This window comes from Loxodonta africana, chromosome 2 (genome assembly GCF_030014295.1).
Source record: "Loxodonta africana isolate mLoxAfr1 chromosome 2, mLoxAfr1.hap2, whole genome shotgun sequence".
NCBI classification, from domain to species: domain Eukaryota; kingdom Metazoa; phylum Chordata; class Mammalia; order Proboscidea; family Elephantidae; genus Loxodonta; species Loxodonta africana.
Window position 1 is genome coordinate 81,105,206 of NC_087343.1, and position 13,697 is coordinate 81,118,902.

At 39.4% G+C, this 13,697-nt stretch overlaps 1 protein-coding gene across 6 annotated transcripts in view; it reads left to right on the forward strand.

Moving 5' to 3' along the window:
* The window catches only part of IQGAP2 (IQ motif containing GTPase activating protein 2), a 328,352-nt gene that overhangs the window by 283,394 nt on the left and 31,261 nt on the right, over positions 1-13,697 (forward strand). For all 6 annotated transcript variants that reach the window (XM_064273341.1, XM_023545568.2, XM_023545570.2 and 3 more), the window contains 5 exons: positions 3,132-3,356; positions 5,261-5,401; positions 5,769-5,853; positions 6,668-6,900; positions 8,862-8,994. In XM_064273341.1, the coding sequence (XP_064129411.1) occupies positions 3,132-3,356; positions 5,261-5,401; positions 5,769-5,853; positions 6,668-6,900; positions 8,862-8,994 (817 nt within the window). The remainder of the gene's footprint in view (positions 1-3,131; positions 3,357-5,260; positions 5,402-5,768; positions 5,854-6,667; positions 6,901-8,861; positions 8,995-13,697) is intronic.

The window sequence follows — 13,697 nt, forward strand, 5'->3', positions numbered from 1 at the left end:
GAATAGCACTGACTGCTGAATAGTCCTCCCTTCTTACTGGAACTTAAGTTACTTTTTGCTAACTTGTTTTCTGATTTGGTTAATATTAAAAAAAAAAAAATGTATATAGTAGCTATAATGGATGGACTGAAAACATGAGAACTGTCCTTAGTTAACTAATTGGACTTTGACTGCCTTCCTGACTTCTTGATACCTTAAGCTGTGCTAGTTACTATGGGTCTCCGAAGCATTATTAGCCAGGCACCTCCGCCCTCAAGCTGTCTATAGCAGCACAAGAAATGTGACTTCTGAGTAACTAGTAAAGCTGTGCAGTGGAATGCGGTAAGTACTACGTGATGATACACACAGTGCGACAGGTAACAGTGGGATGGAAGAAATGCTTCCAACTGGGCTGATTGGTAAAGACTTCACGAAAGAGGATGTACTTGACCCACATCCTTGAAGAATCGCTCGCTATCTATGCTTTTCGTAAGAAGAGATGGATAGCACAATAAAGCATAATGGTGGTGGGAACAGCATGGACAAAGGTACAAGGTATGTTGAAGAAGGTAGATTCGTCTGGCTAGGATGTGGCTGGATAGTGACTGCCAGGAGATGAAGCTGGAAAGAGGTTGGGGCCAGATCGTGAGAGACACTAGTTACAGGCTCAAGTGCTGGGGTCTGGGAAGGAAGATATGAGAGATTTTTCAGCAGGGTATTGACATGACCATATTTGACTTTGAGAAGGTTGATCTGCTAGTCATGTATGAACAGCATGAATTGGAGCTTCATAGGTCTAAAGGCAAGAGGTTGCCTAGGTTATTGTTCAAGAATCATGAAGTAATTTTTGTACTGAATAAATCGTGCTGAGCATCTACTGTATTCAGAGTTCTGTGCTAAATACTGAGGGAGATGCTGTGTTCTAAGCCCTTTCTAAGGGTTAATTTATTTAAGATTCATTACAGCCCAATGAGGAAGCTACTTTCATTTCCTCCATTTTACAAATGAGAAAACTGAGGCACAAATAGCTTAAGTAATTTGCTCAAGGCCACAATGAGGAAGTGTCAGAGGTGGAATTTAACTCCATTCTAATTTGAGAACTTGTACTCTTAGCCACTTCATTATATGCTTTGCAAATCACTATAATACACACGCAGGGAACCGTAAAACATTACATAATACCAACGTCTGTAATACATGGTTCTGACTCTGCGTTTCCTGTAATTGCTCTGCCATCCTCCAGTCATGTAAATTTATTGGCTTTTTTTTTTTTAAATGTGTAGGTTGAGTCTTACATTCTACATGCACAGAATTGAGAAATATTTCTTATGTCGTAGAAGAGAATGAGAGCAAGCTTCTGGATGGAGGTGGATTTTTTGGCTGGGCATCGAAGGATAGGTAGTGCTGAGGCAGCAGGGATAGTGTGAGCTAAACGTAGAGATATACAAAAGAAAAAGCAAGTCATTCACTTTAACAAATACATACAATGCCTGCACAAGTGTAATGGAAGCTTCAGATGGAAAGATTGGCCAGATGATGGAGAGATTTTGAATATCACACTAAGACTTTTCTATATAAGTATCTACATTAATAGATTCCCTATAAAACCAGTGAGTAACCACTGAAGGTCTTCAAGTGGTGCAGTGACATGGCTACAATGATCCTTTAGGAAGGTGACCCTTATAGCAGTTAAGAAGTGAACTGAGGGGTGAAGGGGACTAGGCCATAGGGGTTCCAGTTAGGAGGCTACTGTATTCCAGATGAGAAAGTCCTGTGTTCTTTCTGAATTAGGTCAGTATATACAAATTGGGTGTGGCATGAGGAGAAGAGGGAGGAGGAGAGTTGGGCTGGTGGGGAAGGAGCTGGAAAACTGAACTGGGCACCAGAAAACACCTTTGAGTTCTGGTTCTGCCGCTTACAAACCAAGTAAGTGCTTTAGGCAAAGCACTTAAGTTTTCTGAGCCACCATTTCATCTTTAACGGGTTAATTTTAAATGTCATAATATTGATGACGATTAAAGAAACGGCATATCAATATGAGGGTAATATGGATCTTCAGGGCTTGGCTCTTTAGGACTCAGCAGATGCCGCCATTTGCAGAAATACAGAGATAGCCCAGAACTTGGTGGCAGAATAGTAATGCAGGGGAGGGAGAAAGAAAGCACAATTGTGGAAGGAAAAATCAAGAGAGCTTAGCAACTTGCTAAAAATAGAAGCCAAAGTGAAAGATAATGCCAAGGATTTGAGTTTAGAAGATTGGGACAGTAGTGTTGCCATCCATTGAAATGGGGGAATCAGAAGGAAACAAGTACAGCTTGGATTTTTATCAACACTGAGTTTGAGGGGTAGGTATAGAATATGTGGGTGAAAATATCTAGCAGAAATTTGGAAATTCAGGACTGGCCTTCAGGAAAGAGATGTGGAGTAGAGATTGAGATCAGGGGAGAGGTTCCAAAGAGATGGTAGCTGAAGCTGTACATGTGGGTGAGGTCTGCAGGGGAGCATATAGAAGGATGTGAAAGAAAGCAGGATCCAAAAGTGGGAAGAGAAGTCAACAAAGGAAAGAAAGAGGAATAACCAGATAAGGACCAGAATATGGCGATATCAGACCCTAAAGAGAAAGGATATGGAAGAGGGAGAAGGGTAGTCATGAGGAAGGAGAGTAGTTAAGAGGGAGAAGAGTCAGAGGTTGCACAGAGGTGAAAGGGAGGGGATGGAGAGAAGAAAGGTCATAGGAGTTGGCAATTGGAAGTCCGGAAGAGCTCTCTCCCAGCTACGTGATGTAGTCAGTAGCTGTAGTGCAACGAATTTGAGTTTGATTTAAAGAAATGAAGGCAGTTCATTCAATGAAGGTTACGTTTTGAAATTTAGTGACTAGAAGGGGCAGAGTACATGTGCAATGTCTTCCAGCATTGTTGGTCTTGGTCCTTCTAGATTGAAATTAAGGTTGATGAGAACATATTTGTAGATCCTTAAATATCTTGGATAAGAAACACAGCTTGCAAATTATTGTTTCTTTTCAAGTTATACCAGTTTCGACCTTCACGGAGAAAAAATGTAGCCCCACAAAGCCTGGGAGAGAGAATATATATACATTGTTTAAAACTGCCTATGGAGACAATCCATTTTGTTCTGGCTTGGGTTTTTTTTAGATCTAAGGTGGACCAGGTACAGGACATAGTTACTGGAAACCCTACAGTCATCAAGATGGTCGTCAGCTTCAACAGAGGTGCCCGTGGACAGAACACCCTGCGCCAACTGCTGGCTCCAGTGGTGAAGGAGATCATCAATGACAAATCTTTGATCATTAACACGAGCCCAGTAGAGGTGTACAAGGCTTGGGTGAACCAGTTAGAAACACAGACTGGAGAGGCCAGGTAACTAAGCTAGGAAAATTACTATCTTTAAATCATGTTTTATGACCATTTTATATGTATATTTTTATATATACTCTTAAATGCTGTCAAATGGTAAGAAAAGAATTTATTATTATTGAAGTCAGTTTTCAGCTCAAGATATTCTTCTCTTTATCATATCCACACAGGTCACATTCTTGATCTTGCCTGAGTCATCTTAATATTGAAACGGTCTTTTCAAATTTCAGTATTAGTTGATCCCCAATGCCAAACTTCAGTAATTCTCTCTCTCTTAATTCTTTATGTATTTTCCTAAACCTAAACCAAGAGATGGCACATGATTTTTCCTCACCCGATAATACATACCTTTTTACAATTACCAAGTGTCTTAGTCATCTAGTGCTGCCATAACAGAAATACAGGTGGATGGCTTTAACAAAGAGAAGTTTATTCTTTCACTGACTAGCAGGTTACAAGTCCAAAATCAGAGTGTCACCTCCAGGGGAAGGCTTTCTCTCTCTGTCGGCTCTGAAGAAAGATTCATTTTATCAGTCCTTCCCTGGTGGAGGAGTTTCTCAGGTGCAGGGACCCCAGGTCCAAAGGACGCACTCTGTTCCCGGTACTGTTTTCTTGGTGGTATGAGGTCCCCCACTCTTTCTGCTTGCTTCTTTCTTTTATATCTCAAGAGATTGCCTCAAGACACAATCCTATCTTGTAGATTGAGTCCTGCCTTACTAACACAACTGCCGCCCATCCTCACTTATTAACATCATAGAGGCAGGGTTTACAAAATACAGGAAAATCACACAATACTGGGAATCATGGCCCAACCAAATTGATACACACATTTTGGGGGGACATAATTCAATCTGTGACAGCAAGTGAGTAACTTTAACATGTAAGCATAAAGCCAAGTAGAATTCTAGGTAGTTGTTTGCAGAGCTAAGTAATTGCAACTTTTTATTTCTTACAAAAGAGTACCTTTTGTGGAATAAGAATAATTAAGGAAGCGCACAGAGAATTGACCACGTGGTGGTTGTCACAGCACTATTTATAAAGCAAAACACTGGGAAAAGTCAAAATATTTAGCTTTGGGGATTTGTTAAATGAAGATTTGTATAGCACATAATGAAATAAGTAACTTTGGAATAGCGGCATAGCAATGTATTTATTGACATAGAATGATGTTCACAATATATTGTTCAGTTGCATGTAGGTACAATAAGTCATTTTCTGAAAAAAAAAAAAAAATTTAGTCCGTACATGGAATCTATACGGAATGTGTATACACATAAACTGCATTACACCTATGAATGAATGTGTGAGGCCCACATACACACATGGATAGAGAAGAACTTGGAAAGTTATGCACTAAGGTTTGAAAAGTGGTTCTCCTGGGGTCGATATTAAGTGTTCTTTTTTTGTTGTTGTTTTCTTATATGCAATTGTTTCTGTAATAAACATGCTTTCTTATTTATCTTGGAACATAAGAATATTTACAATTTTTATTTTATTGTGGTGGAATATACAACAAAACATTTGCCATTTCACTAATTTTTTACGTATACAACTCAGTAACATTATTTACAGTCCCTGTGTTGTACAGTCATGACCACTATCCATGTCCAATTTTTTTTCATGAAAAATACATGCTTTTCAGATTTAAAAGAAAAGAAAGCTAGCAGAGTCTGTCGTTTTCCCAGAAGAGCCCAGAGGGAGGGCCTGGTGTCCCTCTTTTACACTAATGGCAGAGGGTACCCTCTGGGCATGCGGGGCCTCCCCTCACTTAGCAAACATTTCATCACTGGAGTCAGTGGACAAAGTCAAGTTCACTATATACAAAGCTTGACTTTAGAACCAGCTTGGTGAGAATGAGAATGCTTGTACCTACACCTTCAGTTAATTTCAGGCCCCTGTGTTTTCAGCAAGCTGCCTTATGATGTGACCACAGAACAAGCTTTAACATACCCGGAAGTGAAAAATAAACTGGAAGCATCCATCGAGAACCTGAGAAGGGTCACTGACAAAGTTCTGAACTCTATCATTTCTTCCCTTGATCTACTACCGTAAGTGGTATATATAACAACTTTGACAGTCTTTTCTGAAAGTTCCTGAAATACTGTGTAAAATAGACCCTGGTAGTGAAGACAGGAGTTGCCCTCATATTTTTGTTTACTATTTTAACAGATTGGCTGTATTTGTCTTCTTAATTCATAACTGTTCTCAAAAGAGGGAACAATGCCTCTGTCGTAGCCACAAAGCACAACTTGGTTATTATCATCAGTGGAAGTCCTGTGATTCCATTCCCATCTCACTTTATGTTTTATTTTTAGGAAAACTGCTCAGCTTTAGTTGACTGGAACAATTACTGTGTGTTTCTTCCTCACTTAGTCTTTTTCCATTATTTTCTTTTGTCATCTGTTTTGTATGTAGTTATGGATTGAGGTATATAGCCAAAGTACTGAAGAATTCGATCCATGAGAAATTTCCTGATGCAACAGAAGATGAGCTATTAAAGGTAGATTTTCAAGAGTAATCTCACCATAGCTTCTCTTGGGGGTTTAAGCCAAAACTACTAACATACCGTTTTGTAAGATTTTACCCTATTTATGACCATTTATGATAAGCTGCAGGTTTTCTAACGACTGTCAAGATTATTGATTACGGTGAAGTAAATTTGGAAATCGTACGCATTAATGAAATTCTTTATATTAGAGCATTTTGGGGGCAACAAGTATGTTTTTCACCAAGAAATAATTTTACTAACTCTATTAGTGATATGAAAACCTTGGCAACATAGTGGTTAAGAGCTACAGCTGCTAACCCAAAGGTCAGCAGTTCGAATCCAGCAGGCGCTCCGTGGAAATGCTATGGGGCAGTTCTACTCTGTCCTATAGGGTCGCTCTGAGTCAGAATTGATTCAACAGCAATGTTTTTTGTTTTTTTAATTAGTAATACAAAGGTCGCTGGGTGGCGCAGTTCGCTCTCAGCTACTAACCAATAGATTGGCAGTTCAGTCTACCTAGTGGATGCCACAGAAGAAAGGCCTGGCTTCTGTAAAGATTACAGCCAAGAAAACCCTGTGGAACAACTCTACTCTGTAATACATGGGGTCGCCATGAGTCGAAATCGACTCAACTGCAATGGGTTTGGTTTTTTGTTTTTATTAGTGGTACATGATTATTTTCACCCACCTTTTTTTTTGTTTGTTATTTTTTTTACTTAACTCCTAGTTAGGATTCAGATCAGAATATGATCTGCCTTCTGCTTTTAAAAAACTCTCCAGTTTTCTCTCTTAAAAATGGCCTTTTACTTCTGCATCATCACTCCAGATTGTTGGAAACCTCCTATACTATCGGTATATGAACCCAGCCATCGTGGCTCCCGATGGCTTCGATATCATCGATATGACAGCCGGCGGCCAGATAAATTCCGACCAGAGGAGAAACTTGGGATCAGTGGCCAAGGTTCTTCAGCACGCAGCCTCCAACAAGCTGTTTGAAGGAGAAAATGAGCATCTTTCCTCTATGAACGATTATTTATCAGAGACGTATCAGGAATTCAGGTGAGAGGAAGCTTGACTTTTGGAGAAGTTTACAAGATAGTAGGCAAGAATAATGTGTGTTTTGTGCCTAGAGCTTGAGGTCGGGGTCGGAGACAGAAGCCCCAGGTAGCTGCGTGCATTTCTTCTCCCAGTTGCCAGTGGGGATAGAGGAGGGAGGGAAGGACAGGCCAGGCGCTTTTGCTGGTCTTCCCCATCCCATCTCCACCCCTACTCCAGTACCCCTGTTACACTGAGTCATTCCCAAATCTGATTTCTACTGTTGACAGACTGAAGTATTTATTCTTCCTGGTATGATACAGGCTTATAATAATTAGAACCTAAAAATCAAATAGCTGGTTTCTGCTTTGTTAAACTTGAAGATTTTTTTTTTTTAAAAAAGAAGTTTCTCATTTAGGAAGAATTTGCCTTCACAGCATCAAACAATAGTAGGAAACTGATGATATGGCTTTGAAAGGATTGGGAAAGTCCAAGTTTTATGTTTTCTGATGACTGTGTGAATATGTTCTATTCTATTCTCTTATGTTTTTCCAAATTATCTCACTAATCGTGCCACATGGACGTGAAAGGAGTGAGCCCGGCAGTGGGGTTCACTCTGCCTGCTGTTTTCTGAGGAAGTACTGCATCCTGGCATTCATGTTGTTCTCTTGTCTACCCTTCAAACGGTCTGTAGGTCATAGAAGTATGATGTAAATTTGGCCCCTTTTGATCCTCACTTGGAAAATGACAGTTTTCCATTCTTCAGTTTTCCTCTGGGTTAATGACATCCGCTAACAAGGGTAGTTCATGATCTTTCATCTCTGTTTAGAATTTGTGGCCTCTTTGAGAAATTCTCCTCCATCCTCTTGCTACAGGAAGTTTTGCTTTCTCAAGCTGCTACTTTTAGTTCTCCTCACTGATGAAAAAGGTAATATCCATTCCCCGTGTGTCTCGCAAACTCTGCTCGCTAGAGCTTCCCTTTACTTCCTTTTGCTCGTATTATTCCTATCAGCCATCTATATTCCCAGCTCTTTCTCACTGACAAAGAAACAAAACCAAAGTCTTTCCCATAAATTCATCTCTTTTTCTCTTACACTCTTAATTATCTTTTGTGTTCCTCATCAACCCATGGAAAATTATAGCCAAAAATGTACAGGAAGACAACTGTCATCTGGGCCATTTCTACCCGGGAAGGTAGAGATCATTTCTGGTGTATTAGGAGATATGCCAAATGAAACAGATTTCCTAATAGTTTTGATGAAGCTCGGGCATATGGAATATCTATGATTTTATAGAATAAAACATACATTGTACCTGTGCAAGGTTTTTTTTTGGGCAAAAACTATCTGAGACTTCTAAACTGCAATCACAGACACCTGGCTTTTCTTGATCTCTGTCTAAATTTGCTATAGAATTAAAATAGACTTTTTTAAGGTCTGAGTACTGGAGGGATAGGACATTGCATTTATTTGTGTGTCCAGCCTTAACAGTCTTTCCATTAACTGGCAACTAATTGTTCAGATCAACTGAGAGTAGGCTTAATTCTCATTTTTGTCAAATTGGGGACAGAAGTTTTGAAGGGTTGATAGGGTGTTGTAGGCCCAGGAGCTTGTACCATTTAAAGTAGCAAATCTGATGAATTGCTTTTTCGATTGTGTTCTCCAGGATGACTTAATTCTCAGATCAAGAAATACCAGTCTTGACATTTTTATTTTATTTAAATGCTATAACTTGAGTCACTAACAGGGTCTGAAGCCCTTGTAGCTCTCCCCAGTCCTGTTTGAGGAACTGGGCCAACCCTCCAGAAACATGGCCTTGGCCTCCACAGTCAGGAGCCAGTCTGGAAGATGCTGTAACAAGTCCTCATAAGGTTTGGGGCGGAGAACGAAGCACTAAACCAAACCATCCTTCAAGATTTCCTATCTATTCTGGTGAAGCTGTTTAACTCACAAATTTGACAAGATTTTTTTTTTCCCCTTTGTTAGGAAATATTTCCAAGAAGCATGTAATGTTGCTGAGCCAGAAGAAAAGTTTAATATGGACAAGTACTCAGACATAGTGACAGTCAGCAAACCAGTCATCTACATTTCGATTGAAGAAATCATCAGCACGCACTCAGTAAGTGGGGTGGGGAAGAGTCTGCGTAAGGCACCCGTGGTTCAGACATTTGTTATTCTGAAAACACTTAGCCTCCACAGGACTTAATATAAGCATGTGCTGGTACTCGTATTTTTAAACCTAAAAAACTCTGCATGATTCATTCCCTGATTCTTCTACATTAATGCAATGCCTTCTCCCAAACAAGAAGAGTTTACTTTTTACATAATGTGTTTACAAAGTCCAGCCTTGAATGTTCAGTTGAGCCTTGAACAGAGATGGGCCTTGGTGGTCTCCCCACCCACCAAGTTCACACTGCCTGGACCCACACCCTGTCTCTCTCCCTGCGGAGGAGTCCTCTCCGCTTTTCCAATACTTTCTAGGAAATAAAAATGTTTTCTTTATTCTAATGTTTGGACACAAAGAGGGAGGGAGTAAATGGGCTGTTCAAGGTAAGGGAAGAGAAGAAACCCCCACCCAATAGCCTCCTGCAAAGAATTACTTCCGTTGCTCTGAAAGTTCCCATTTCTTAGAAGCATGCCATTTTACAGCCTATGTGATTTGTGTGCAAATCAACCATCATCAGTCGTCATCACTATCAACCATTAACATGCATTCAGTGCCTGTTAACGTACACTGTGGTTGGCACTGGGAAGCCTTGGGTGGCTTTTTTAATCATTTAATGTGAAAAAAGAGGATAAACATTGGGATTTGTTTTGTTTTGTTTTTTTTGAAGACCAATCAGAACTTGTTTTTTGAAAAATCAAGGCACTTAACTTTTTCAAGGATAGCTTAGGACCTCGTTACTCAAAACAAAGTCTTGAAGGGTATCTTAGAAACACACCCCAGAACTCCTGAATCCGAATCTGCGTCATAACAAGATCCCCAAGTGATTTGAATGCACATTAAAGTTCGAGAAGCCCTGTCATTGTTAACTGCTGCTGGGTAAGCCCCCTAACTTGTGACAGTCCCATGTGTTACAAACTGTTCATAGGGTTTTCTTAGCTATAACCTTTAGGCCACCCCATGTGTTACAGAATAGAATTGTTCCATAAGATTTTCTGAGCTGTAAGCAGTTTGCCAGGCCTTTCTTCCATGGAGCCACTGGGTGGATTCGAACTTCCAACCTTTATGTTAACAGCCAATCACAAACCACTTGTGCCACCCAGGTTCCTTTGAGAAGCTCTGGTTAAGGATATATCCAACTTTAGATTACGTACACAACAAGAGGGAATGAAAAACATATGCTTCTCAAAGGTCATGTTTAGTAATATGTCCTTCTCTATCAAACCAGAGGAAACCCTGGTGGTGTAGTGGTTTAGAGCCACAGCTGCTAACCAGGAGGTCAGCAGTTTGAATCTACTGGGCAATCCTTGGAAACTTTATGGGGGCAGTTCTACCCTGTCCTGTAGTGTTGCTATGAGTCGGAATCAATTCAACAATGGGTTTGGTTTTAGGTTTCAAACCAGATATACTAACAAGCTGCAGAATTGGCTGCTTAAAGTTTTCAGCCTTTATTATTCGGTTTCTCTTAGAAACTAAAGGATACGTATGGGTTTGGAAGAACGACTGGGTCTAGTTTTGATTTCCTATTTTCACAATTGGACCAGGGTACTTTCAGCATTTGCAACAAGCTCTCAATATGTATTTTGAGTGGCCCAAAACAAGGATAGGCCTGAGTGACCAGCTGAAGGAGTGAGTTGGCTGTTTAGAATAAACAGGCAGTGCTGCATTTCTGTCTATATAAACACCCAAAATCACAGAGAAAACATGGTCAGTAATATAGCATTTGCAAAAATGATTTTCCGGTGGGGGAATAGACTCAATCATATTTGAGCAATGATCCATTTGTCTGTTTTCAAGAGAGATTATCCATTGCAAAAAAAAAAAAAAGAAATATCCACATGTTGGCTGCACATTTGCTGATGGCAATATTCACACACACACAGAAGTGGTGGGAGTCCTCTTTGAGCATGAGAGATTCTTTCCCAAGGATAGCAGAGAGAAAGTGTCATTGTGTTAATTTACATTGTTGTTTTTTAAGAAGAAATAGTCTGTTTCTTTTGTTAACAAGAATTGGAAACAGAACCCAGTCCTGGGAAATATAGCTTGTAACTGATTAGGAGTTCTTTCTTGTGTTAAGTTGGAAGCAGATGTAATGAGGGGAAATGTTATAGCAAAGGAAGGCTGTCCTGTTTTTTGTCTGTCTCAAATGAGGAGGCATCCACATGCAGACACAAGCACAGTCAGCAGGAGGACCTGCCAAGCCTGTGGCCACATGTCTGCCTCTTGTTCTTTAAGGGACCTGTCTAGCTTCAAAATAATAACCCCTTAAAGAGAAATTTTCAGGAAATTTTTATATACTGTAATTACCAGAATAAAGGGTAGAAGCTGGCTTAAATCATCCATTTTTGGAGACAGCAGCCAAATTGGCTGTCCTCTCTTCAGAGAACAAGAACATAAATGTATCTTTCTAGTCTATTTCATTCTTGTCCCTAACTTATTTTTCCTTAAAGTTCTATCATTAACATACTACCTCTCAGATTTTGCCATGTCTTTATATCACCTCATTATGTAGTGTTTTCCTTTGAACCAACTCAACTAAAAAAAAAAAATTCTATTTCTTTTCTTTAAAACTAAGTACCAGAAACTGAACCCATTACTGTCAGGTCAGTGCCCACTCATGGGGACACCATGTAGAATTGCTCCATAGAGTTTCGTTGGCCATAATGTTTATAGAAGCAGTTTGCCACTCCTTGCTTCTGCAGAGCCACTGGGTACGTTTGAACCACAACCTTTAGCTTAACAGCCAATCTCAAACCACTTGTGACACCCAGACTTCTTAAGTACTAATACCGTAAGTAAAAAACTAGCATGGCTTGCCATTAAAAGAAACCTTAAAAGTAAATAATAATTGGTTATAGTAACTTCCTTGGGGCTGTGCTCTGAGTCCTGCTCTCCCTTTGTTAAAAACACAAAGACAATTGATACTGAAGGATTACTCTCTCATTCACTAATCTTAAAAGAGAATGGAAAAGGCAGTAATCAAGATACTGTAATGCTAGCATAAGAGTAGACATATAAATCCATAGAATAGAATTGAGAGCCCAGAAATGAATCTTTATGATCATTTCATTTTCAACAAGAGTGCCAAGACAAGTCAATAAGAAAAGAATAACCTTTTCAACAAATGATGCTGAAACAAGTGGGATATCCACATACAAAGGAATAAAGTTGGGTCCCCTACCTCACACCATATACAAAAGTTAAAATGGATCATAAACCTGAATGTAAGAGCTAGAACTAACTGTAGAAGAAAACCAAGAGTAAATCTTTGTGACCTTGGGTGAGGCAGTGTTTTCTTAGAAGTGACACAAAAAGTGCAAGCAACAAAATAAAAAATAGATAAATTGGACTTCATTAATATTAAAAACTTTTATGGTGCAAACAATGTCATCAAAAAAGTGAAAAGACAACCTACAGAATGAGAGAAAATATTTACAAATCATGTATCTGATAAGGGATTCAGAAAATATAAAGAAATTCTGTAACTCAATATGAAAAGGTAAATAACCCAATTGAAAAATGGGCACAGGATTTGAATAGACATTTCTCCAAGGAAGATATAGCCAGTCCTCAGTATTTGTGATAATTGTGTTCTTTAAAGTCACCATGGATATTGAATTAACGAATACTGAACCATTGTTCCAGGGGAAATATGAGGTTAGGTTCCCTTGAGCCTCTGGGGGCAATACTTTCATCAACTGATGAATATATAACCTTGTTTTATATGTGTTTCAGTTTAAAGACACCTATATAATATATATCCTGGCAGCACAGTGGTTAAGTGCTTGGCTGCTAAACGAAAGATCAGTGGTTCGAACCCACCATCTACTCCATGGGAGAAAAGACCTGATGATCTCCCATAAAGATTTCAGCCTAGGAAGCCCTATGGGGCAGTTCTACTCTGTCCTGTAGAGTCACTATGGGTTGAATCAAGTCAACTGAACAAAACAATATTTAATATATATTGACTGATTAACATTGAACCCAACAGGCCTTATCTCATGCCTGAACAAAGTTTATCTAATAATACATGTATTTTCTATGAAGTAAATCACAGCCTTGTTGCACTTGGGAACACTGGACAGCACTTTAGCATTACTCTAGGGGACCATTTTAAACAGCAAAATCACTAGCAAAAACACAAAAATGTGGCACTAAATAAACCACAAAAAGAGCACTTATTTACAATATGAGAGCTGAAACAAGAAGGCATTGCGTACCTTGTTCAACCACAGCTACAAGGGAATATGCGTAATAAATGACTCAAATTTTAGCCACTCTACACATATCTGCAAATGAGTGAAAAAGCACTACAAGTATTAAATTTGGGGTTACAAATTTTAGCAAATAGACAAATTCACAAATATGGCATCCTCAAATATTGAGGAACAATTGTGTACATATGGCCAGTAAACGCATGAAAGGATGCGCAACACCAGTTCGTCACTATGGGAGTGCACATCGATATTACAATGAGATGTCACTTCACACTCATTAGGATGGCTAGAATCCAAAAATCAGATAAAATCCCAAGTGTTGACAATGATGTGGAGAAATTGGAACCCTTGGACCCTGTCGGTAGGAATGAAAATGGTACAGCAGTCGTTTTGGCAATTCCGGAAAAATTTAAACCTAGAGTTACTATGTGACCCAGCAAT